This window comes from Lutzomyia longipalpis, chromosome 1, assembly GCF_024334085.1.
Source record: "Lutzomyia longipalpis isolate SR_M1_2022 chromosome 1, ASM2433408v1".
NCBI lineage: Eukaryota > Metazoa > Arthropoda > Insecta > Diptera > Psychodidae > Lutzomyia > Lutzomyia longipalpis.
This window is the reverse complement of record NC_074707.1, coordinates 35,432,006-35,459,331: the sequence shown is the minus strand read 5'-3', so window position 1 is coordinate 35,459,331 and position 27,326 is coordinate 35,432,006. Positions and strand designations below refer to the sequence as shown.

The window sequence follows — 27,326 nt, the reverse complement described above, 5'->3', positions numbered from 1 at the left end:
TAAAATATTCTACCCTGAGACTTTAAATTTTGATGTTATGCAAAATAAATTGACGTCCGATATTTTCTACATGGCAACCTTTTCTACGTAAGTATGTAGAGAGATCCTATATATACGTATGACTTTGGAAAAGGTTTCTCTCAACTACAAGCCAAAGTCATGGAGATATACAAATTTTTCCTAGGTAAAAGTTCACTCACAAAAATAAAGAAACTTTTGTACTTAAAACTCACAGAGAGGTGGTGGGATTAAGTCTTGTTTGGCAAAAGTTGCAGAGGAATTGTGGTGGTTTGTTATATAGAATCACAATGTGCTCTTGACACGAGTTTCAAGGTGGTAGGTGGTGTGAAAGTCTGTGCGTGTTCTTTTTTTTTGCAAAAGGTGGGTTTGGGGCTGAGGAAATAAGAGGGAGAAAGAGAGAGAGATAGAGCCCACTCACCCTTGGTTGTCTTGAAACCCTGATTGATTGCCCGGGTTGTTCGTACGGCGGCCCGGTAGATGCGCCAGTAGAAGAAGAGCATCACAAGCATGGGAATGTAGAAGGAGCCCAATGCCGAGTAAACCACGTATCCGGCGTCGTTTGTCAGCTCGCATGTCCACGGGCACGGAGGCGGTGGTTCCGGTGGTGGTGTCATGGAGTAAAGGGTGTAGTTTCTCACTCGGTAGGTGAGATCTGCAGGAAGCTGTTACGAGAAATGATACCAATCAATTTATGCTGGGAAACTTTCTTTCTTCATACTTTTTTTTAGGGATAATGATATGTAAGTACATGCTACATATCTATAATCGCACGAAAGCTCACATTTGACACGACATTGTGAGATGAGAGAATTCCACGTGGAATGGTTGTTGCTTTTCATTATGTTCAGCATCCTTTCAAGAGCTACCTCAAGGGGTTACTTACCTTGATGAATCCATTACACAAAAATAAGAGATATGTCTTAAAAGTAGATTTATTTCTTGGGAAACTTCAAGTTCTTGCTCATTTAGAAAGCAGAAAATGTCCTTTTGGGAAAATGGGGGGAAAATTGATTCCAAAAATATCGAGTAATAATTAAAATAACAAATTTCTGCTATATATAAAATACTGAAACATTAAACTCCTCACGTTAAGTTTACTGAAATTTTATCTTCAAACGTCAAACCACTTCAAAAAGTCTGTATAAAGTTTAATTTCAATTCGGGTGGTTTTTCCTCTTTTCTGCTCATATCAGTTTGCCAATATATATTGCGTCATTGCGAACTTTTTTTATTCAAACGTTTTTAATTTAACGCCCACGCTATAAATGTCCGCACAGTGGAAGTTAATTAATCATTTGAGAGCATCCTCATCTCGCATGTTGACGCGACTCTCATTCAAATAAAATGACGCTACTAAAAGGACATGAGAGCATCAGCAAATAAACCACGAATGAAATTTCAGATAGTGCCACGATAAAAGTGATGTTAAAGAGAAAATGGGTGTAAAGGGAATCAAAGAACTGAAAGAAAGGGCATTGTTAGAGTAGAAATACTATTTATTTTTTTGATGTTGCGTATGCGACATTGTTGACTGGTCAAATAACATTTTGTATGAAAATTTTTAATGCTTAGTTCTAATTGGTTTTAATTAATTTTAACTCGAAGGTATAATAGATGAGAAAAACTTTCTGTATATTTGTTTGCGGAAAATTCCCCATCACAGGGTCATGGGAAATTTAGATAAATACAATTTGGTATCAATGCCATCGCACATGTTGAATTCCTTTGAATTAACCTCCATATTCACGTGCTTTTGGCAAAAGTGAGTACATATTGAGGGATAAAATGGGTAAATTGTGGGTGTGCTTTGAGGAAGGGTAGTTTCAAATGCGCCACGATTGAATTGGAATGAATTTGGTGTTCAAATACAATAAGAAAGCAATCTTCTTCCGCACAATTTATTCCAACAATGTGTTCCGCCACTCTTGTCCCTTTCACCTTTGGGGCTTTTCACTCCACTCAGGCTCAGTGTGTGAAAGCTCCTCTTTGCGGAAGCTTTTCTCGGTATTCGTGTATATAACTTTTACTATTCACACACCAATTTGATTGAATTCGTGATTTTATTTGTCGTCCTTTTTATGACAACGTCTTATCCTTTTTTAGCTTTTTGATTTATTTCCAAAAGACATTCATTGGATTTCGTCGCAGAGACGTGCAAGAATATTCCTTTTCTCTTGTGTAAAATGAGCATTTCATGCTATTTCACTTGATTTCTTCAAAGAATAATTTTCTGTCAATATATCTTCACACTTTTCAATTTTATGCGAGAAAATAGTATGAAATAGTGTGACACAGTCATTGCTCAAGGAGGTGTCAGTGCCAAATAAATATTTAGAGAGAGATTGAGTGGCATGGAAAATGCACTTACTAGGACTGAATACTCAATATAAACACAGACACATACACCTCATAAATAAAATATTAAATTCACGTCACTTTTCGCACCAGGAGGACGATTGCGATATTTACTATTCTGTGCGCGATTGAAAGTAAATTCAACATGGCTCTTCATCTTAACCCATGAGCAAATGAATTCATGTATTCATGATATGTAATTTACAGTACACTAAACATTATTTCCGATCATCAAACGAGCTTACCCCGGCACTTCCGCCACACTGTCTCGTCCAAACGGATGATCGTATCATGCGGTTTAGTTGAAACGCGTGTGGAGAATAGGACTGTTTGAGGTGAAACACATGACGAATACGAAATATATTTTCTTGCTAAAACGGAACACTTGCGGTCGCCCCTTTATATTCCTTTTATTTCCTATACTACCACCCGCTCTATGTACCTACATATTTATTGTCTACATGTAGAGCTTTTTCCGTATATGTACATATATTTCACCAAAATTTTCATCACTCCACTTTTTTGTCAATCTCAAATGCTTTTATGAGGTTTTACGCGGAAATTCTTCTGGTTCTGCAAACAAAGCGTGAAAATTAATCTTTTCACAGGAAATGTGGAAGATTTTTTCCATATATTACCACAACGAATAAGAGAATATAAAACTAAATCTTCTGAATTAAAAGAGCTTTTGGTTTTAAATCCAACAAAACTTTTGCAAAAAAAAACAAAAAAGCTTTTTGTACAAAAGTTTAAAAATCATTTTGTGATAGAGCTTTTTTGTTAAAACAAAGTATATTGACATTAAAAGTGTCAAAAGCTTGAGGGAGTAAGTTTCGGATAAACTACTTCACCGCAGCTTTTTCAGAGCTTTATACACAACTCTTGTTATACACAAAAAGGATATTCTGTGCGGAAGAAAAACCACTCTGTAGCGAGACTAAAATGAATGCCATTTCATTAAAAGGCATCCCCTGAACTCTATAAATTCTTCAATGTTTCTAGCATCCACCTCATGGGGGTCGAAAAGTAACGTAATGTCCATAATATATTGGGAACTGATGGCAACGATGGGAAGAATTTTCTAAAATTAATGAATTGTATCAATGTGCAAACCGTTTATCCATTTTAGCCCCAGGGATTTCCAACTTTTAATTAAAACTGATCACATACAAACCCTCAGAACACTTTAAAAGTTACATTTTCTCACACTTTCCACCACCCATCACCCCCCCCCCCAAGCACGCGAGAGCTTTTTCTACATCAAGCTTGTGGCTTTCTGTTGACTCTGCCAAACACCAGTGTTTGCCACCACCCGCCTGCCACCCCTCATGGCCCCGGAACATGAAAATGTGTTGGATGAGGACGTTTTTCCTCCGAGCACTTTGAGCTGTGAATCGGGATCACACGGTGGTTTGGTTGGATGGGGGTGTATGCCTTTGTTGCATGAAATTCAATCTCTTTTGCAACTGATGTTGAGGGTGGAGAGAGAAAATGGGGCGTGAGAAAACCGGAAATTATGCGCGTCACCCAAAAAAAAAAACAGACGAGCGTAAGTGCTTTTTCATCAACTTTTCTCCTTCAGCTTAGTCTTCGTCCACCCACGATGTGTCAAATGTGAGGGATACTTCCACGTGCTTTGTATAATCAGTACGTAACACACCACAGCAGCGTGGAAAAGGCTCAGGGAGACAATTTATTATTATTTATTACCTTCTGATCCTTCCAGCCGACCAGCGGTGGGAAGCAGATGACGAATGACAACACCCAGATGCCAGCTATGAGAGATTTGGCTTTCGTCGTGGACATGATGCTGGGATAGCTGACGGGACGCGTTACGGCGACATATCGATCCAGGGAGATGGCACACAAATTTAGGATGGATGCTGTGCACATCCATACATCCACTGCCAGCCAAATGCGACACCACAAATCACCGAAAATCCACACCTGTAACAAACAGTAAGGGGAATAGGTTAAATTTAATTCATGCTTTTGCAATTTTCATTGATAGGTGTAAAAATAATGAGAATTTAGCAGTATTATGTAATAGAATCTGATCAATGTGGGCTAAATAGTTCCTGTAGAAAAATCCGGAAAATCGAATTAATTTTCTCAGTTCTATTAATAAAATTTAAATTTTTTTTAAACTATTTTATACTATAATCTATTAATTTTGAGATATGTACATATTTGCTAATTCTTTTCAAAAATAAACTTTCGCAATTAGCAAATTATTTGCTAATTCTTTTCAAAAATAAACTTTCGCAATTAGCAAATTATTTTAATCTGTCAATAAATAATAATTTTATTCAGTTAATAAATCGTTTTGAATAAAATCATATCAAAAGCTTTAGTAAATATATGTAGATTTTCATGACATCCAATAATTCCCTTTTTTGGCAATGAGAAGGTATAAATAAAAGAAATTTAAATAATCCTATTTCCATTTGGTAAAAATTTGCATGAAAACTCAATAAAATTTCGCTTTCGATTTAATGCCAAAACCCCTTTTCATGATATCTGAAAAATATTTTACTTGTTTCGTGTGAAAATTGAACACGCCTGGGGCACAATTCACGCGCGCTTTTTGAAGGTTTTCCCCTTGAAAAATTCACCACAGGAAACCTCAATCATATGTTTGAAAATGTTCCTGATTTGAGGAAATAGTTTCAGTCAAATTTCCTTACGCACATTTTATTACCTATTCTACATCTTTTTTTTTATATTCTCTCAGTTAGAAAAAAGGAGTGCAAATGTGTCCTCTGGGGATTTTTTCCTTCTTCTTCTTCAAGCTCAAAATCACAGCCTTGTGAGGAAAGAACCCAGATGTTCTTCCGGAATGGAACTCGAGGCAAAATCCTTTTTACAAAATTATCTTGCTCACCATCGATGAGGTACATCTAGGGTTTTGGTGGGGGGTGAGACTCATTGATCTTGTGCGAAAATGTGGCATGAGCTTGAGATTCAGACGCCTCGACAATTTGACAAACATCTTCGGGCGGGATGGAAAAAGGGTAAGACGATTGGGGTCTATTCAGCTACATCGCATATAAATATCCTCGTTTTCTGGTGCGCTCCCTTCACACACAAAATTCACCAATAACCATTTGCCATAACACTTTGTGTCGCCATATAGGGTGCCTCAACCATATATATGAGCAAATCGCGTTCTAATTTGGAGATTTCCCTAACCCACGCAAAATATTTGCATTTATTGATATTCTACCTCAATTCATTCATATAAAAAGCTCAACCTTTTCACCTCACTTCAACTCAAGTTCCTTCCGTGTGGGTACTAAATATACATATCTACTATTGGATGAGGGAGCTTTTCTCCCCGAAACACAAGTGGATTAGAAAGCTCATTTAATGCTCTTCTTCATGCTCCTACCAGGACCTTGTGAAAGTTCAACTGAAGAGCTCAAAAGATTTTTAAGTTTTTTAAATTCATTTAAAAACAAATTTATTCAGTAGTTTTATTTTACACTTCAAGCTGGAATTTAATGTGCAATTTAACGAGCTTCACATTTTTTTCTGCTTCTTACCCTTTACGCTCAATATCAAGATTATAATAAGCATAAAGTAGACTATATATTTTATTTAAAAAAATCTCGAAGAAAAAAGAGCTTGTACCATAAAGTTTTAACCTTTTTTACCCACTCCACGTCAAATGGGAAAAGATGGTGCTGCACAGAATGTAATTCTCTTTTTTTTTTTTTTTTTTGAAGAGGATAAGAAACTTTTAAGAGGAAGAGAAACATGGTAAGAACTTTCCTCATCCTTTTCACCATCAATCGCCGTATAGTTTGTGCTACTTTGTGACGGGCGGGGGTTGGAAACAACACAAGGGTGTGGAGTGAGAAGGTGAAAGGGGTTGAAAGAAAAGTGCGAGAAAACCAGATAATAACATTTCAGGCAGATCCACCTTTTCAATGTAATTAACCGATCAAACGAAAGCGTGAGGGGACATTAAATGGGGCTAACCATAGAGAAGCATGAGGCATATTATCTCCAAGACTGGTATGTTCTCTCCGGTATTTACAGCACAGAGAGCTTAATAGCATTTGGGGTTTCCTATTTCTCTCAATTGGTCGCAGATGCTGAAACTGGGTGTAGTATTTGAGCCATAACACAGGGAAAGGCAGGAAATTCGGGCAGATTGAATTTTATTGGGTGAAAATTGTCTCTAGCTACTGCACCCTCCTCAATGCCTTTTAAATAAATTCGTCGGGTTTGTGCTTTTCGGCAATTCCTCAAATGGGCTTTAACCGCTTTAACAGGAGTGACATTGCTTTTGGGGGAGGAGTTTTTTTTCTGTATCAATTTGACGGGTCTGACTGTAAAAAACACTGACATCGATATAACCACAATCATTCACTTCGATTCCATTGTGATTGGAGTTTGTGAAAAAAATATAGAGAGGATTTACCTGAATTTGCTGCGGAAAATCCTTTCAAATTCAAAAGAATATAGCTCAATTCCATAAAAACCACCATTTATGGCGGCTTTTTCCATCATGCTGTAAAATTTTATTTGGATGGTCGTATGCTTCTCGTTTTTTTTTGTAGTGAAATAAATAAAAATTTAGACAAATCGCGTAAAATACAAATAGCTGTTTCCCTTTTTTGATGGGGTACGACGCAGTACTATATATGTGGGAGTATGGGGTGAGAGGAGTAGAAAAAAAGCACTATTTCTCTTCATTGTATCAACTTACAGCCGTAAACATTTATTTATCAGACAAAGATTGTGTGTGTGGGTGGGAAATTCGGACGGGGGAGGGTGGGAGTCAATCGATTGGTGGGCTTTCTGTGGGGTGTATGCCATAAAATTGGGGGGGAAGTAGTAAATATTTGATATACCAGATTGACAATCAACTGAGAGTGGCTTTCTCGTGCACCTGCCTTGTTTTTCTCCTTCCTTATTATGTAGCAAAAGTATTTACACAAAATATAATACCCCCTTTTATACATTTTCCTTGACTCAGCACAACTTCCTTAAAGGGAGATTAATGTCAAAGGAGAAAAGGGAAAAACTGTAATCTGCACTTCTTGACTTTTTATTTCGTTTTTTGTTAGGTGTTAGTTCAGTATTTAACAAGAATTTTAATGTAATTATTAAGCTGTTTTGTATAGAGGGGCGCATAAGTTAATGCATGATTTAAGGCTGCTTTACATGCAAAATCAAGCATTAACTTATGCGCAACCTAGTAGTTCTTTTGTTGAAATTTTAAAAAATTAAAAAAGGAATTATTAAAAATTCTATCATTTTCTATATCGATAAAATAAAATTGAGAAGCAAAAATATGGCGTAGCATGGGGTAAAAAATATGAATGAGAAAAATCAATCAATTAAACATATCTTTACGATCAATAATACCTATACAAAAGACAAAAAATCACATTTTCACAGTATTCTAATATTGATGTAGGTATTTACCAAAAAAGCTTCGAAAAATATTATTACATTCCCAAATCATTGAAAAGCTTTTTCATTTGTTATTTCTAGGATTTAATCTCGTTTATTTTATTTTTTCATGTTGCTCATTTTCCTTTTTTTTAATTTCATGTATGTTTCTGTGAAAATGTAAAAGCCCAAATTCTTGGGAATTTGAATAACATATTAAAACGCTCATGAATAATAAAATTAATACCTAATAATAATATTTATTTTTACACCCAAAAGTCAATCATAACGCGTCCAGTTATAAGAGTTGGTATACCACAACGCGGATGGGTCAGTCTATGCGTTGTAATTTAATTTTTAAGTAGTATTAGTAGGCAAAGGTGATTTTTATATGAAATTCATCAATTCGAAAGACAAAAATGGTTATATCTCAAGTTCTATTGCACATACAGAAATTTCTTGACTAGTTTTGGAAAGGTATTCAAATAAGCTATAATCTGACATATATTTCAATCCATTTCAAGGTCACCTCCAGAACACAAAATGGCGGTTTTTTGTTCTACCAAAACAGTTTTTTGCACTTTTCGTCCTAAAGGAATGGTTCTAGAGGTTTCTGATGTTCTAGATAGTTGTAGAGAATTACAAAACCTTTAATTTGATACTAAATTGACCAAAATCGGACAATCCGTTCAAGATATATGGCTCTTAGAACTTTTCAAATTCAAGAATTTTTCAAATGGCCATATCTTCTAAACGGCGACATAGAATTTCTTCATTTTCGGACTGGTGAAACATATTGAGTCAGACTACAACAGATCAAAATTTAAAAGATTTGCCTAATGGGGATTCTGAGATATTGCCCCTTAAAGTTAGGCAATTTTTGTTTTTGTTTTTAGCGCCTCTTGCGGATGTTTTTGGAACTTGGAATGTTCTAGGCAGTTGTAGGGCTTATCGAAACCTTTCATTTGATACCAAGATGGTCAAAATCGGTCAAGCCGTTCTCTAGTTATATCGAAAAAACACTTTTTGCTTTAGGCCGCCATATTTGCTAAACCGCTCGACCGATTTTCAAGTATGAATTGTTGATGAAAACGTCTCACTGAGCTCTACAACATACTAAAATTTCAGACCTGTAGCTGTAAGGGAAGTGGTTGATGGTAGTTCAAAATTGCGGACGGCGGCCATCTTGGATTTTGAAAATGCGAAAAAATGAAATTTTACACCCACATTTCTATAGAAAACTTCAAACCGGAAGTCTCTATCTCTTGCCGTTCTCGAGCTATAAGACAAAGTTTAGCGCACCGGCCGGCCGGCAGGCCGGCCGGATCAAAAAATTTCCACCACCATTTTCGTAATGTGGGATGTCTAAAACGTGCTCATACCAAGTTTGAGCCCGATCTGAGGTGGTCGGTTTTTCCGATGATTACAATACTTGGTATGCCACGATTGTGGTATACCAACTAATTATTTTAAGTATTTTTTTTTTAATCGAACAGCATAGTTGCCAGCAGATATGGTTTACAGTGTTGAAAGCTCAAGGAAAGCTCAAAGCGACTATATTATTTTTCTTTAAAAGAATCTTAGGATTGATTTTCTTTTGCTTTTTCCTTTAAACACGATTAAATTCAAAAGATACAAATTGCAAAAAATAGAGAAAAGTTCTTCTAAGCTCTGAAAGCACAGAAATGTTCAAATATTCGGCTTTTCTTCAGCATTAGTTGACAAAATCTCAACAATGCAGCTTAGCTGAAGACTTTCTTCTAGTTTTCCAAGCACTGATGTGCAAATTGTCAGTGCAAAATCTTCCCCACAAAATATCAATGCGATCCACTTACAGAGTGGGCGATGGGGGAGGTGGGAAGGGGTTGAAAATGCTGACGATGTCACACACCATGGAATAAATCCGTCACAATTGTGTGGCTCACAAAGAGCTTAAGCCCCAAAAGTTTGGAACTGCAAAACACCACCACTTCACCCACCATTGATACCAAAAACCCCAAATTTAGTTTGTGCTAATCACGAAGCTCTTGTATGAGATTAGATGATGCAGGGATTTCCCCCTCGTTGTAGCATACAGGCAGAATATGGGGGAGAGCTGTTGCCCGGATATACTCGACAAATTGCTCATGGGTTTGCTTATGTACGTACAATTTTCCGCACTAACAGTGGAAATAATTTAATGTTCTTTAATTTATTTTAATTTTGTTTCAGGAAGCAGGAGGTTACAACACGCATTTGATGTAATTTGCAAAGAGGGCAAGAAGGTCACAATGATTTGTCTAATAAGAGAGTGTGTATGGGTGTCTTTTGAACCCTTTTTGCCTCTATTTAGCAGACAGAGAAATGTGAGGAGTTATAGTGATGACTGTGGTGGTGAAGGAAAGGCTCAAAAGAGCGATGAATCTCAGCATAAAGTTTTGCAAATTACAACGTGAAAACACTTCTTGATGGGATAAAAGATGCAAGAACATGCCTTAAGGTACATATTGGGGTTCCTCTGTATCTTTTATTTGAACCCTAATGAATTTGAGAGCATATATAATGCTATATAAATAGCTTTATGGGAGATGATTAAATTGTCATGATCTAATGGCAAAAATTGGGGCAATATCTCATAAGGAAGTAAGATGTGATAAATGAGAAAAAAATCGTGGAGTTAGGGAAATTGCTGTGCGAGGGTGAAGTTATGACGAATCAAACAGGCTTGAAAAATGCTCAAGAGTCGTGGATGGAAAAATTCAATTAAATTCAATATAGCTAAATTTATATCTCCCCGCAGTTCCCTCTATACCCCATGCTATGGAGCAACTTGTTGTGTTCCCTCCCTACGGCCGTACTTTGATGCCTTTTTTCCTCATAAAGCAAAAAAAAAAATTCGCCCAATGTTGCTTGTAAATATTATGAAAAGCATTTTTGCACGAAATTTACCCGCAAAAGCACCCAAAAATCTCGACCCTCATTCAATTAATTCCCCAAGAGCGAAAAATATGGCCACAAGAAATTCAATAAATTTTAATTTGATTTCATGCAAAATTTGTATACCTACATGTTTATTTTTCTCTCTCTCATCTCTGAGCCACTTCATGGGGAAAAACACAACGTTTCCAAATCAATGATTATATAAAAAAATTATATTTATGTGCCGACCCTGTAGGCATTGCTCTTATTTTTGTGCTAATTTGGGTAAACATAATTTGTAGCAGAGAGGTCAGCATTTTAGTGGTGGATTTAACCAACTGAAAGTTTTCTCTTCGTTTAAGTTTTACGAAAGAAACTTTCATGAGATAAGGACACTAAATCGATTTTCCTCACTTTTCGACCACTTCACCATACAAAGACCAAAATTGCTTCCTCTGCAGAACGCTCCAGATGGGATGAAGACACTTGTTAACCGTCTCTTAATATTTAATTTAGCTTTCTTACGGATTTTTCTCTCATGACACATCCTCCGTGATGAGCTGTGTCTTTTTCTTCAGCACACAACTTTGTGCCTTGAAGCCTTGCAATATCCCGACCGATGAGACAGAGAAATGAAGCACCAGGGTGAGTCCTTTATTGTGCTTTATTAGTTGGTGTTCCACTTCGTGGCCAACACCAAGTATTTATCTTTTCGCCGCTAAATGCGGTGATTATGTTTTATGGAGTTGCGGTTGAGAAAATCCACCACCAACGCACCCATGAAACCTCGGCAGCTTATAAAGGGAGTGTTTTGATGTGGAAGAAGAGATCCGAAAACAAGGCGGAAACTAATGGAAAATCGCTGTTAATAGAACATACTAAAGAGGGCATGGAGGGTGTAGGAATGGAGGAATCATTAACGATTGGAGATTGAATATCTTCAATTTGTTGTGTTGTGTGTACCACCCAAGGGCTCCTTCAAGGTGAAAATTTCGCGTATATCATTAAAATTAATTTACCAGAATTATACAGAGAACCGACTTTTAACGAAGAATAAGTAATTGGCAAATTAATTTGCACGGTGGTAAGATGTTTAACTATTGCTATATGGATTTCTTGAGCTTTCCTGCTTTATTCTCTGATTAATGGAGTGAAAATTAATATCAAATAGTTTATTATTATTAATTGGTTTGTATAAAAATTCTCATTTTCATCGAGAGTGTCAAACTGACAGGTTAGTCCGAACCTACGCACTTTAATAGCGCTCTGGCTTATTTTGAATTTGCTAACAACCTACTTGTTGTTGAGCCAAATACCTGGCATATTTTCAGGTGAGGGGGTCCACGATATTCTTCTTTGAGAAGGGCGACCCTTTCGTGGTACTCCTGAGCCGATAAATTGAAGATAAATTTTCTTGCTGTCTGACATCACTGACTGACGTTTGGAATGGCCGACAACAATGAACCAGCAACAATGGACATGGACGATGCCGACAACTTCCGTTGGCAGACAATAGCTGGAAAGCGCAAAGCTCAGACTCCACCTAGAGAAACCACGGCGAAAAAGCAGACCACGATCACTGATTATTTGCCACCTGCGCAACCTGTAATCACGGAAAACAGGTACTCTAGTTTGACAGAGGAGGTGAATGAAAACAATAGTGGCAATAATGACAATGATGAAGACGAGACATCGAATGTCGATAACCCTAGACAAGAACCAACGACTAGACCGCCACCTATCGTGGTTTATGATGTGACCAGTATCTCGGATCTAACGAAATTTTTGAATGATTATGCACCCAACGGTTACACAATGAAAACGTTGAGCAGAAATCAAATTAAGATTCAAACAAAGACGGCGGTTGCATACAGGGAGGTACTTGGGAAATTAAAAGAGAAAAATATTCAGCTGCACTCGTATCAATGCAAAGATGAGAAGTCTTTCAGAGTTGTGTTGAGGAATATGCATTTCACTATGGACGTCAAGGAGATTAAGGATGCGCTTCTGGAGAAGGGACATGTTGTGAGGGATATACGGAATATGAAGCATGGGAAAACAAAGGCCCCTCTGCCAATGTTCTTTATAAATCTGGCCCCTGCGTCCAACAACAAGGATATCTATGCGATTGACTCAATACTGCATATGAAGGTCATTTTTGAGGCACCTCGTCCTAGAAGAGAGATTCCACAATGTTCTCGTTGTCAGTCCTTCAACCACACCAAAAAATACTGCAATAGAGCCCCGAGATGTGTGAAGTGCATTGAGTCTCATTTGTCGAAGGAGTGTCCTAGAAAGCAGCGGGACGAGGAGGTCAAATGTACAAATTGCAAGGAAAACCACCCGGCCAACTACAAGGGTTGCTCCGTCTATAGACAGATTTACAACAGAATGTATCCTTCTGCACGGCGGAGGCAGAACGGAGAGCCGCAGCCTCAGACTGACTCACCTTCTCGTGTACGCCACGGCACCTCATATGCCGCTGCGCTGCGTGAGGATGCGCAATTGAACCAACACAATCAGGATCCCCAGCCGCCTGATAATTCGGGAGGCTCTTCCTCGAATGATCTGTCAGAGCTCAAGTCTATAATGAGGGAAATGATGCAGCATATGACGCAGCAGATGGCGAATATAATGAATATACTGACTACACTCGTCTCCACGATGGCCCAACAGAACAATAAACAATGATGGAACTATTAAAGATCGTATCCTGGAATGCCAATGGTCTATGTAGACACATAGATGAAATCAAAGTCTTTCTTGCCGTAAATAAAATAGATGTCCTTCTCGTCTCAGAAACTCATTTTACCACGAAGAATTATTGTAAGGTCCCAGGCTACAAAATCTACTCCACTAACCATCCTAGCGGCAGGGGGCATGGTGGTTCTGCTATATTGATACGTGACAAGTTGAAACATAATGAAATGCCCCATATATCCAAAGATTTTCTGCAGGCCACTATTATTCAGCTGAATGATGTCGTTGGTTCTTTCACTGTTTCGTCAGTCTATTTTCCGCCAAGACACTCAATTAAGGAGAACGAATATGCTGAGTTTTTCTCCGCACTGGGGCCGAGATTCGTTGCAGGTGGAGATTATAATGCTAAACACACTGCATGGGGCTCGAGACTGATCTCTCCCAAAGGTCGTGAATTGATGAAATCGGTTTACAGTATGCAGCTCAAAGTTCTGTCTTCTGGCAGACCGACCTACTGGCCTAGTGATCCACGTAAAGTGCCCGATGTTATTGATTTTTTCATAGCAAAGGGAATCGACTTGAGGCGCTGCCGGGTGGATTCTTCAGATGAGCTCTCCTCAGACCATTCTCCTATACATCTTTCGTTTTTCGCAAATGTTGTAAAGAAAATGAAAAATCCCTCGCTTCATAGCAAAAGAACCAACTGGAATGCTTTTCGGTCAATCCTGGATGACAAACTCACATTAAACATCGCTCTGAAGAGTGAGGAAGAGCTGGAGTGTGCTATGGAGGGCTTTACTCGGAGAATTCAGGGAGCGGCTTGGGCTTCAACGCCCAATGCTGGTGACGCAACCGTGGAGCAGACAGTCCCGGCAAACATACGAGCTAAATTGACTGAGAAGAGACGTTTGCGTAAACGATGGATGGTGACACGATGTCCGAATATCAAACGAGCCTTAAACAAGAGCATCAAGGAGCTTCGAGAGTTGTTATTGGCTGCTCGTAACGAGTCTCTGCAGGATTATCTGTCTGGTTTGTCCCCGGGAAGGAGCTCTGACTACAGCCTGTGGAAGGCTACGAAGAGGATCTCTAGACCTGTTGTCCCTGTTCCTCCAATAAGAAACTCGTCTGGCACATGGGCTAGAACCCCTGGGGAAAAGAGTGCGGCCTTTGCAGGTCATCTTTCGGAGGTGTTTCAACCTTGGCCCTCTGAGGATGATCCTGAGAGTGAAATTGAGGAGTTTCTAAGCGCTCCCAACCAACTGAGTCCCCCAATTAAAGGTTTCTCTTTGAGTGAGGTTGGAGATATGATCCGCGGAATGAACCCTAAGAAATCACCTGGATTCGATCTTGTTACCGCAAAATTGCTTCAGGAGCTGCCACCAAAGGGAATCATGTACCTTAGACTGTTCTTCAACGCCATGCTACGGCTGCAGTATGTGCCTGTTCAGCTGAAGGTTGCACAAGTTATCATGTGTCCTAAGCCAGGAAAGCCACCCGAGGTATGCTCATCTTATCGCCCGATCAGCTTGTTGCCGATATTGTCTAAGCTGTTTGAGAAATTGTTGATGCTCAGGCTGGATCCCATTGTGGCGAGACGAAATCTGATACCCAACCATCAGTTTGGATTTCGTAAAAATCACTCAACTATCGAACAAGTTCATCGCGTAGTGGATCATGTGGCGGGCGATCTGGATTGCGGGAGGTACTGCTCTGCCGTTTTTCTGGATGTGAAGCAGGCTTTTGACAAGGTTTGGCACTCGGGCCTGCTGTACAAATTGAAGAAATGCTTCCCGCACCAGCTTTTTATGCTCCTGAAGTCCTACTTGGGGGACAGAACGTTTTATGTCAAGGTGGACGATGCTGCATCGGATCTCTGTCCCATCCTATCTGGGGTCCCACAGGGAAGTGTGGTTGGGCCACTTCTCTATGCCATCTATACGGCTGATCTCCCTATGACTGGTGATACGGTCACTGCCACCTATGCTGACGACACGCTCATTATGGCCTCCCATAGTGATCCGTTTGTTGCCTCGGCTAGACTTCAGTTGGGGCTGCAGGTTATGGAGCCTTGGCTCAGAAAATGGCGGATTGGGGTGTCGGAAGAGAAATCTATCCATATCACCTTCACAACAAAGGCTCGGACGTGCCCTCCAGTGCTTCTCCATGGGAAACCAATACCAGCCAGTGATGATGTAAAATATCTAGGCATGCACCTCGATAAGCGACTCACGTGGCGCAAGCATATCTTTGCCAAGAGGTGTCATCTGGGTCTCAAGCTTCGCAAGATGTATTGGATGATGGGTAGAAGATCCAAACTCTCCTTGGAGAGCAAGGTCCTGCTCTATAAGGCGATACTGAAGCCGATTTGGTGTTATGGGATCCAAATGTGGGGTGCTGCCGCGCACTCCAATCTTGAAATCATTCAGCGCTTCCAAAACAAGGTTCTGCGTATGGTGGTGGATGCGCCTTGGTTTGTGCCAAATGACGTAATAAGGAACGACTTGCACATGCCCACAGTGGAGGAGGAAATTAAGAACCACGGAGTGAGGTACGGCCACAGGCTCATGGCCCACCCGAACCCATTGGCACGGAGTCTGCTGGAGTGTGAAACAGGGAGTAGGCTGAAGAGGCCTAGGCGCCCCAAGCTTTATGTGGAGTAGAAGTGATGTAGTCTTTACATATACTTGTTTTTTTTCTCTGTTGTCTTTTCTATTTTATTTTATTTATAGTCAAAAATACTTTCTGTATATTCTAGAAGGGCCGGATCATTGGATCCGAGTCCCTGCTTAGCTCTTTTTCTTTTTCTTGATCAAAAGTGTTGCTGAATGTATATATTATAAATACAGTTGCAAATATAATCGGAGCAAAAAAAAAAAAAAAAAAAAAAATTTTCATCGAGAAAACATTGCAAATAAATTTCTATGTTCATGACAAAATTTATAGCAATTTATGTGTTATAATTTCAATTTATATAATGACAGTATTTCCCTTTATCCAATCACTTCCGTATAACCACGAAATCCTTCACTTGCAGCAAACGTTTCGAGTCGAATGACGGGTGACATAATTTGAAGAGCTCATTTAACACTTTGAGGAACAAGAGGATCAATAATACAAATTAAATAAATAGAATTTTAATAAATTTTTAATGTTAAATTTCCGTAAAATATTATAAATGTTATTCAAGGAGAAATAAAAAAAATCAATATCAGGTTCAATCTTTTAAAAAAATATTAAAGATTCTGGCAACGAAAGTGTTAAACTACATTTTCCATCATCATAAACAATAAATGTAACGCACAGAACTTGCTCTGATAGGATATTAATCATCAAACTTGACATACCTGCTTAATTTAGTGACATTGATCGACGTTTATCTTAATATGTGTGTTGCTAAGGAATCCAAATAGGTGCATCTTGTATTTAATGTCAAATCCAAAACTTGCACTACTTCAATTTCAAACAACTCATAACTCATGAAGTTGTATGGCTTATCACATTTGAAGTAAATTAAATGAGCAAAAATAGGCTCGAGATCTTTTCTTTATTCTCTTCCTAAATTTAAAAAAAAATGTTAGAGAAAACGTGGAGGAGATTAAGCAAAATAATGGTGAAAAATGAAGCAGGAAATTTATTGCAATTTTTATTCATAAATGTATTTTAAGAGCACGTAATATCTGATAAAAGCAATGAATATCCATGAGAGCCGGTGGACTTTCTAAAATATTATACAGAGATATAGCTATTTTTTTCTCTTAATAAATTGTCATTAAGATAGGCATTCACTTGTGGGATAAATATAAATTATTGTTAATTTATTTAATTTAGCAAGGATTTTTTTGCTGTGTGACATTAAAGAAAGAAAGAATGACTTCTAATGAAAACTAAAATAAAGATCTTTTAGTTGAAAATTAGCTATTTATGAATATTTTACGAGAACATTGAGAATTATTTTATGTCAGTGCTTTGTCGTAATAAAGTTTCAAAAATAATTGCAGTCGTTATGTAAATCTATTGCCACAAGAGAGATACTTGTGGTCTTTATAGAACCCCTAATGGATTTTCTCTTATCTATATTATGCAACTATTTATTTAGTGAGAAAGCCAAACTTACGCTCCTGAGCTTTAGCACTTAATTTCCCACATTATATAGGAGCTTTCGACCACTTTTGACGTATAGGACTTTTCATTTTGGATACTTTGCAAGGATAGAGAGTGAGAAGAGTGGGTAAAAAGGTCACAAGGCGATGCATGAATGAAGAAAATGTTAGATATTCTGTGAGAAAACATAAATCATGGTTCTTATGCAGTCAAAAATAGATTGTCCTTGAATAAACTCCAATAGATAAATCGTCATTGGCTCACTATAAAATTCTGTGGTAACAGCCTCAAAATGATTCTTCCTATATGCCGTGGGGGATTCAATATCGAATAAATGACGATGGCGTTTAGTGTTGCCCATAAATTTATAAAAGTCCAACAATGACGTAAATTGAATATTGATTCCCCTGCATGGTGTTATTTCATGTACAAGCAGCCGAGAGCTTAGTGGAGTACGGAATCCCATAAGACCATTGCCACACAATGACCATATTGAGGGAGTGATTCCAGCCAGTTGATGGCGTGAGAATGATTTACTTTTTATAGCGACACGAATGTGTGCTCAGACACAATTATATTGAAGAAATATATGTTGTTTTATTTCACTGTTGAGAGGTGAAAGGTCGACGCGGGAGATAATGAAATGTTAGTATAGGTAAACACACCAAGAAAAGACTTACCTTGAAGACTTCCCAGGTTGCGGAAAATGGAAGAACAGCGAGCCCAACGAGGAGATCCGCTACGGCTAGGCTTACAATGAAGAAATTCGTGACACTCCTCAATTTGTGGGAGCAGAAGACGGCGGCAATCACGAGGCAATTGCCCACTATCACGAGCACATTGATAACGGCAAGGACTGCCAGAGACACTAAATTTCCCGGTTCCGTCCACTGAACGTCATCGATTAATTTTGAGCACTCTGTCTGGTTCATGGTGACACCAACACTGAACACTTTCCCACCTGTAGATCACCCCGACCACCCCCGCCAACGTCTCTCACGTGGGAGTCTGTAAGTTATCGAGAGAAAATAATTAATTTCAAATGGCAAAACTTCAAGAAATGTAGCTTTGTTCCTTTCCTTAAGTGAGATTTATGCAGTGGTTTTAAACTTGATAAATTATAACATATGAAGATATTCTCTGATTAAGTAGAACAACTTTGCAGTTTTTGACTACATTATATTATTACATACGTATGTATCCAAAGTTTTCAAAAGATTTCAGAGTTGTAGTTTTGCCAAACAAACCGAAACAGGAAAATTCAATGAAAATTTTTGACTTTTTCAAGAATTGTAATCTTGAAATTCTCAATATTTTGTAAAATACTTTAATTTTACAATTATTTGTGGCTTTTAGTTTTGAATTTTCCATATTCAAGCTAATCCTCTTTCTAACTTTTGTACTTAACTGGATAACACGTTTTGATGCAAAGTTTAGTTTTCTGAATGAGAGCTTTTGAATGAGAATCTTGAAACAAACAAGCTAAAATGTTCTAAACACCATTTCTGGGAAATTTATCTATTCTATCATTAGTTTCAATCATAGAAGTAGATCCTACCCCTATGGTTAAAATATGTGAATGGTATACCGAGTAGTTGCTTAAATTTTCAACGGAATTCTTGCATTTATTGAATTTTCAGTGTAATTATGAGGATATTGACCACAATTCTCAGAATGAGAAAATGGGCTTTTATAGACAGGCTACATTAGTGTTGAATAAATGACATACCTAGTTGTGATTGCGATGATCCAAGTGGAATATCCTTCCATCCCATTTTGATGTTGAATTATGATGCAATATGTTGAGTTTTGCGGTAGTAGCCATGCAATGATCCAAATGCCAAATGCCCGCGCTAAAGCTTAAAACTCTCGCCCACTCAGTTTCATTGCCACCGCAGAATGGACCACAAATGGCACCATCGTCCCCATCATTGTAGGCCACAGCCTCACATCCTCACCGTCCTGCACGACACCCACATTGGAATCCAACGTGCCGGAATAGAAATCTGCTGTGGAGAGGAAAAGAGGGGAGAAAACGGCAAAATTAATAGCATTTCCCGGTGTGGGTGGAATTTCTTTGTCAAGCAGATCGACTGAAAGCCTTTGCTACGTCACATTTCCATCGGGGAGACAAACCCCAAAATGCTCTAATGCTCCCAACCCGCCACCAGGAACAAATTCGTGGGGATTTGCCCCAGACACGATGGAGGCGGGGGTGCGGCAGAGAAAGTTGGGAATGTGTGACGCAATACGGAGACGCCTGATGTTTACATTGAGATTTCGAGACGGAGCACAAGGCAATAATCCCAAGAAATTTATCAATTTACGCATAGATCATTTAACATTTCATTTTGTGGTGTGCCTACACACCTCCCCACAAAATCACTACACAACCAGAGTGTTCAATTTCAGTGACATGCCTTTGCCACTCTCCCTTTTAATTTTCCTTCCATTTCAAATCTATTCCATTTCCCATGAGGACCTTTCTCATTCACAACATCAAAATTCACATAATTTTAACACGTTAGCTGCCAAGACGACTAGAAAGTTTTTTTACACGCTATATTGACCGTTTTTAACGATAAAAAGAAAATTTTTCGAAATATTTTCCTAAAATCGTTAATTTTTCGAGCTCTTCCTTAAATTTTTTTACCGCATTATTTCTTATTTATTTTACGTTGAAGATATAAAATCTTTAATCATAAAATATGTTAAATCAATGTTCTGTAGTAAGTATTATCTTTATAGGAGCTTAAGCTAAAGACGTTAAAGGGTGTACCATAATTAGAAAAGCCTCATGACGCTATATTTTATCATATTGGCATTAAACGTGTTAGATTAATTCCTAAGCTCTTCTACTAAATCACATACTTCGCTCTGAAATCATGCGATCGATAGCATATGTGGTTAATAATGGATTTCTGGAGTGTGAGAATTCATTGATAAGGTTGCTTTAGCTTATATAAAGCTGACTGATTTATAATCAATGTGGGTGTATTGAAATTTATTAGGAGATTTGAGACTCCTAATACATTTAATATTTATTTGATAAGTATCTTTTAATCATTAAGCTTTTTTATTTGAATTTAGTAGGTTTATCTGCTTTATCTGGTGAATTGTAATAAATATCAGAAGAATTCTATAAAAATTAATTAATTTAAGGTAGTTAATGAGAGCTTTCGTGATGTTTGTAGACATAAGTTCCTTTTAGTTTTCTTCTCTTGAAACATCCTTCTTTATAATTTTAAAATGGTATCAATGATAGAGAGATGGATGAAGCAAAATCGGTAAAAACAAACCTAAGAAATCCCCTTGAATTTATTCCCTTGATGTTTAGCTTCTCCTTTGGCTTATTTGCAACTTCTTCATCTTAAACTTTTTTTACTTCCTGTTTTGCTTCGTGCAAAAATTGTGTAAATAAGTAAGTAGAGTGCAGTGACAAAAATCCGAGCTATGGAAATTGCAAACGAGGTATCTCGGTTACCGTGTCGACACCTCTTGGAATTCAGCGGGATAGCATAGGGTGTGTGAAAGTTGGTCTGAAAGCTACTCCACTTGATGTTATTCTGCATTATTTGTGGGCGTTTATGTGGGTGGTTTCGGGGTGGCCCACAGTGTGGTTATAACTGTCTAGGGGAGTCAGTGGCATCTTTGCACGCAGTGCTTGCTCAGAGATAACTCTGGTGACAGGTTAATGGCTCATACTGTGGCACCCACAACAAGTAAAACGTGCAAAAACTTCCGACTTGCGTCTATATTTATGGTGCTCCACCCCTTCCCAGAATACTCCACTACAGAGTTCTTATATATAAATATAAATAATATATTTATATTTATATATATATAAATAATTTTTGTAAATAATTTCTACCAACATTTTGAATTAAAATGAAATTTTCACCACATTTTGCCACTGAATTTGGAGGAAACTTTTCATATGAGAATGACATTGATCTATCATGTTGTTACCAAACTCAAATTACTCATCTCGAGGATCTTGAAGATGTTCCATGTATTTAATTACAGCCTACATGTAATTAACGTGTGGTGTATATATTTTAAAGTTAAGACATGAAGGCATCATTATTTTCTTGAGATTAATTTATCTTTGCGCGTTACCATCATATTAGTAAACTTATGAGACTAAATGATTGAGAACATTGTTCTGTAACCACATTAGTTTTTAATTAATTTTAAACTTCATTAAAGACAAAAAAATGTACAGAACAGAAAATTGAATAAATTGATTTTTATGCTATTAATTATGTAGATTGGAAATAACAAATTAACATTCTATTAAAGTAAGTTAAGTGGTTGTAGCAAAAATACACACATTTCGACTCAAATACATTTTCCATCCTCTTGCAGAAAAGTATAAATAGACCACTAAATTAAGCATTGCTTAAAATAGAGTCCAATTCATTTGCCATTTTAAACACAAACGTGGGGGTGGAAATCATTTATGATTTTGTTGTATTTTCCACAATTGAATTTAAAGTTAATTTCCATGCTGAATGAGAAATGAAATTCACGGAGTTAAGAGTAATTTTTGCACTGTATACAGTAGGGGTTCAGTTTATGAAGTATTTTCTCGATTAAAAAAAAAAGTTGGACGTACAGAAAATTTTGAATAAAATTATGTTTACGTTGAAGCATCGTTGAGTCTTTTCAAACAAATCAATTATGCTTCATTTATGCATCGAAAAAATCAGATAATGATGCAGATTGCAGAATGTTCGCAAAATGAAGCACATCTATTTTTAATTTCATTTTATTTCAATCACCAATTGGATTGCGAGGATGATCCTGAATGGGGATTTCAGGAAAATAACTGGAAAATACCTCGAGGGTATATTGTTATGTGGGAACATTTGCAATAATCCAGTGTTTACGCAATAAAATCAGTGTTCAATTCGGGTGGAACAGGGTAAATAATTGTGTTAAGCCAATGCTGCATGTGCAACTTCCGAATATATTGTGTTCTTCACTCAATTAACACCTGTCTCCCTGCAATTTACACGACAGTATTGTATGTTGCATTTGAATACATGTCGAATGAATTAAATAATCCCACCTTGGGCATGGTAAACACGGCTTTGGATATATGGTAGACCTCAAACAACTTCATGTGAAACTGCCGCGGTGTAATAATTTAATAACATTTGAGAACTTATGTACACTGTCGAATGGAAAAGGGGGTTACAAACGCCCACCAATTGCTGTGCAAATAAACACCTTTCGGGTGTTTGTAATACCGCTCCACGTTGGATTTTGTGTGATGTGTGTGGTTGAAAATTATTTCTTTTTCTCCCTGGAATGGGGGTGTCTGGGTAATTATGAGAGGGTGGAGTGTGGGTGGAATCTACGATGTTTAGCATTATTTGTTTCTCACATAATAGCTTTTCAAAAATTTCATTTCCATGACGACAAACGCGGTGTGGGGGATGTGAAAGTTGTGCCTGCGACAAGGAATGCGTCTAGCGAGACACCCCCATTGAGTTTTCCATCCAAGTGATTTCCGCTCACACCATCTACGGGGTGTGCAAGAGGAGCCAACCCAGCGCATGGTAATTAACTCAATGTGTCGACAATTGAATTGTAAATTGAGACAAGATAGCTTCTGACAGTGGCACTTTCGTGAGGTCATTAGCACATTAATTATGTGGGCGGACTTTCACCTCAGCGCCAATAAATTGCAAATGTGCTCATTCGCAAGGAAAATGTGTCACTTCAGTGTACAGTAAATATTCGTCTTCTGGGAATCCCGCCAAAGATTCGCCGCACACAAAACTTTAATCGGCCATTACTCTTTTCCTCCTTCAACTGCTCTGCCAAATCGAAGGGATTTTCTCCGTATCCCGCCGTTCTGTCTGTCTCCCGCACCGTCTGTGAGACAAAGCAGCACCATCATTACACAAAACAAACAATCCCTTTTGCAGAAGGTTTTAACGCATAAAAAACTTCCAAATTAAGGTTGACATTTTACTATGGAGCACTCTTCCATTTAATCACCCATCTGTAACTGAAGAAATTTTTTTGAAACGTAATGTAAGTTAAAGAGAAAAAATTCTTGAAGATTTGAGCTTAAATTAAAGTTTAATTCTTAGCTTGTTCAAAAGAAATGAAAAAGCCTCGTAGATGGTAAAGCAATTGACGAAGGTTTTCCTTTCTTATATACCGAAGCTTTCAACTTATCAATTACCAAAACTTTAAGCTTAACTATATATATAAATGAAGTCAAGATTTTATCATTGACATTGAAACATAAGATATTACTCGGCGTCTCCACTGTCTACTCTATTTTGCGATGAAATAAAGATATACAAAGAATAACCCGGCGCCTTCACAAATTTGTGCTTAAATCAAGGACAAAATAAGTCAAGAAATTTCTAAAAATACTTTATGAAAGTCATAAACTTTCTCTCTCTGGGATTATCATTTGAATTTCGTTAAATATTTGCTGTGAAATTGCCTTTAATGACGCGTGACTTTTTTACAGCAATATTTTGAGCTATTATGTTCTTACTGTATTATATGTCTTCAAGAGCATCCCCCTAGGGGTAGACATAAAAAACCCACATCTCACGATGAGACGCCCAAATTAAGCTCTTGGGTAGAAAAAACAAAGAATCAAATGACGAATTGGATTACGAATGGAGAATGGAGCTTTTTCAGTTTTCACATCCCCCTACGTTGTGAGAGGGAGGTTTTTGTGTCTTCCACGCACCCTCAATTCACACCATGGGTGGCATATTTTTGGTGGAGGGGGCACAATTAAAAATTATACTCGCAAGGGAATATTTTATTAGGGGTTTTTATCTCTTGGAGCCCTCTCTCTTCCTCTCTCCATTAAACTGCTGTGGATGATTTTGCACACTTAATTAAACAATTAGGCACAATTAATTAAATCCGGAATTTCTCTGTGTAATTTTGCAAGACAGAAGGGAGTATGATTGACTTAAGGGTGTTACTTACTATATACATATACATATAAGGATCACTTACTAGGAGAGTATTTAAGTACGTACTCTGGGCATACCATTGACATCAAATGCAGCCCCTGCCAATGAAATAATTTCCCCGTAAATTGCCCCCAAGATCTCAAAAGTCACTTGACCTCGCCACCCCTACGAGCTATAAAGCTATTAGCCCATTAAGCTCAAGGTGTGCGAATTATATCAATCAAGTTCTAGGAATTTTTTTCACCAAAACTCCGAAATTTTTCAAGTTCGGTACGGAACAATAAAACGTAAACGTGACGGTGACCTCCATCTTGCTGGGAAGACAAGGAATTCCAATTCAATTTTGTGTTCAAAAAGTCGTAAACATTTTTGGCATTTGGAGAAAACTTTGTGAGAAAGTTTTTCTACGTCCTCGCAAAAGTCGTAATTTAAGCTTTTAAGTATACACTCACACCGCACCAGAGAAAACCACAATTCTCTCTGGCACTGTGAGTCTTGTAATGTTATATGCTTCCCTCCAAGTGAAATGGCTAATAATACCATTCTTTATTTTGCACCATTTATCTGGCACAACGGAAACTTTTAAGTAACAACTTTTAATTTGAGCTTTCAACTTGAAATTTCACCATTTTTTGAGCTTTTAAAGTCTTTCCCTCTTTGCCATTTTGTGGTTTATTTTTCCCCTCCCCCATGGAACAACTCCCTTGGGATTATTTGTGGCGGAATAAATTCACGGTGGATTGCATATCTCGGATATCTTGACATTCTAACAACTCGACACCATCATCAATCTTGGGTGCAATAAGAAACTGAGATGTGTTTTAAATTGCCATGTGCTCTCCCCTCTTTTGCATCGTGTTAGTGTGTGAAAATGCCACTTTATCAGGCGCCAAGGAAAAGCCATGCAAAATGTAAGGAGATGCACTGCAGTGATTCAAAGTCACACACAAAGTTGCGGTGGGAATTCTTGGGGTTTTGCTCTATGGGTCGCATGACGAACTTAATCTCCTCCAGACTGCATGTTTGAGATGCCAAGATGGGGTTCAGGAGATGCAATACCAAGACTATCACACACACACATTTTGTACCACATTTAAGCTTACGGAATGAATTGAAATGAATATGCTGAACATGTGGGTTTCATTTACCATCCACACGTTTCCCACCCACACTCTCAAGTGAAAGACTCTCGAAAGTATTTACAATGTCTTTTAGGCTTTGAACTTTGAAATTGAAGATTTTCATTCATCTAAAATTTACGAGTGGGAAAGGATTAAAATATCTGAAGGAAGTTCCTGAAAGTTCATCTTCAATTCTTTTTTTTTTCAATTAAATTCTAAATACCTAAACTTCCTATGTCAAGGACTTTTATTATTATGTTCAGATAAAATTATTTAAAAGTTTCTCAAAAGTAAATTTAAATTAGAAAGACTACCTACAAAAATTTACAATCTCAACTAAAACTTTCTCAGAGAACGCAAATTGATCCTAAATTATTCGTAAGAATATATAAGAAGCCGCCCACATATATGGAATTTCTTTAATTTAACTTTTATCAAATTGAAGGAAATTCTTCGGAAAATAAATTTCGCAACGTCATCTACACGCGAAAAACGTTCCTCCCTGTTAAAATCTCAATGTTAAATAGCAATTTAGTAGTCGTTTATTGTTCTATCTTTTACAAAATTATATACATATAAACACATAGAATTCTCTGCAGTAACATTTCCCCACCGCAGACGTATTAAAATTGACCGAAATAAAACCGTAAATGGTGCTAAGACGAGAAGTTGGATAATATATTGCGATGTTTTAGCGAAGTATATTCATCAAATGCAGAAGACGTTTTATTAGCATTTATATTAGACACTTTGCATTCATTTTCACTGCAGATAGGGAACTTGAAATGGAATGTGGGGCTTTTGGAGACAAATATGCAAACATTTGAGCTGTCGAGAAGTTTTCCTGGGTGCCGCAGAATGTGCGGCGTCATTGATGGCTTTTGTGGTCTATCCATGGGGAAAGCTTTCGCCCGAGTGGAAAAGAGTGGGTCAGGAAAAGGTCTCAATATGCGATTTCAAGTAGCTCTAACCTCCTTTTTTCTCTTCTTCTCTTTCTCTATCTATTTGTTTGCGGTGATTCCTATTTGCTTTCCCTTTATACTGACTTTCAAATCGAATTGAAAGTAATATGTGGCAAAGCTTTTTTCCCCACCACATTATCCCATTTATTGCGATATATAGTGCAATGTTCACCACATCGCCTCCGGAAATTCGATTATAGTGAAAATAGCGACAGAGGAAGTACATTTAAGAGCTTTTTATTCAATTTTCCATTAAGCAATTTATGCAGGAAAATCATTTAGTATTCACCACTTCGCTCCCCAATTATTCCTACAATAGAAAATCCTTTTAAGTTCTTCGCGGGAGTATTTTTGCTCTGAGCACAATGAGTGTGCTCATATTGCTCATTGTAAATCACACTAAATGCCGAGGAAAACAAGGAGGAACTGGTGAATGGAAAAAGTGCTTTTCATTTTCCATCATATTCCTTGTATCAGCATGAGCTTTTCCCTATTAAAGCTTTTCTTCATTTTCTCGAAAACTTGTATTTCTCAACAAAAGTTCTTGTTCTTCCACCATCACCAATTGTTGTTTAGTGCCATGAGAAAATTTCTCTCACTACAAGAACTCTTTGATAAAGAAGAAACACTCAAGGAAGGAGTATCAGCAGAACTTTTCGCATCTACAATTTTGTAATTAATTAAAATTAATATTTGTGAAACTTTTTGTAAAATATACTCGTCTATGATTTCTTAGGTGAAATTTTCATATTCATTCGCAGATAATAAAAGTTCGAGTGAGGAAAAGTCATATACCT

The 27,326-nt window shown here is 37.6% G+C and overlaps 1 protein-coding gene across 6 annotated transcripts in view; it reads right to left on the bottom strand.

Moving 5' to 3' along the window:
• LOC129786315 (octopamine receptor Oamb) overlaps window positions 1-27,326 on the bottom strand; it is a 97,082-nt gene that overhangs the window by 19,349 nt on the left and 50,407 nt on the right. For 3 of the 6 annotated variants that reach the window (XM_055821239.1, XM_055821240.1, XM_055821236.1), the window contains exons 2-5: window positions 19,214-19,493; window positions 18,165-18,492; window positions 4,087-4,323; window positions 440-683 (exon numbers count right to left, since the gene is read on the bottom strand). In XM_055821239.1, coding sequence (XP_055677214.1) covers window positions 440-683; window positions 4,087-4,323; window positions 18,165-18,416 — 733 coding nt within the window. In that variant the 5' untranslated portion in view covers window positions 18,417-18,492; window positions 19,214-19,493. The remainder of the gene's footprint in view (window positions 1-439; window positions 684-4,086; window positions 4,324-18,164; window positions 18,493-19,213; window positions 19,494-27,326) is intronic. The other 3 variants (XM_055821238.1, XM_055821241.1, XM_055821237.1) reach the window with 1 other exon arrangement.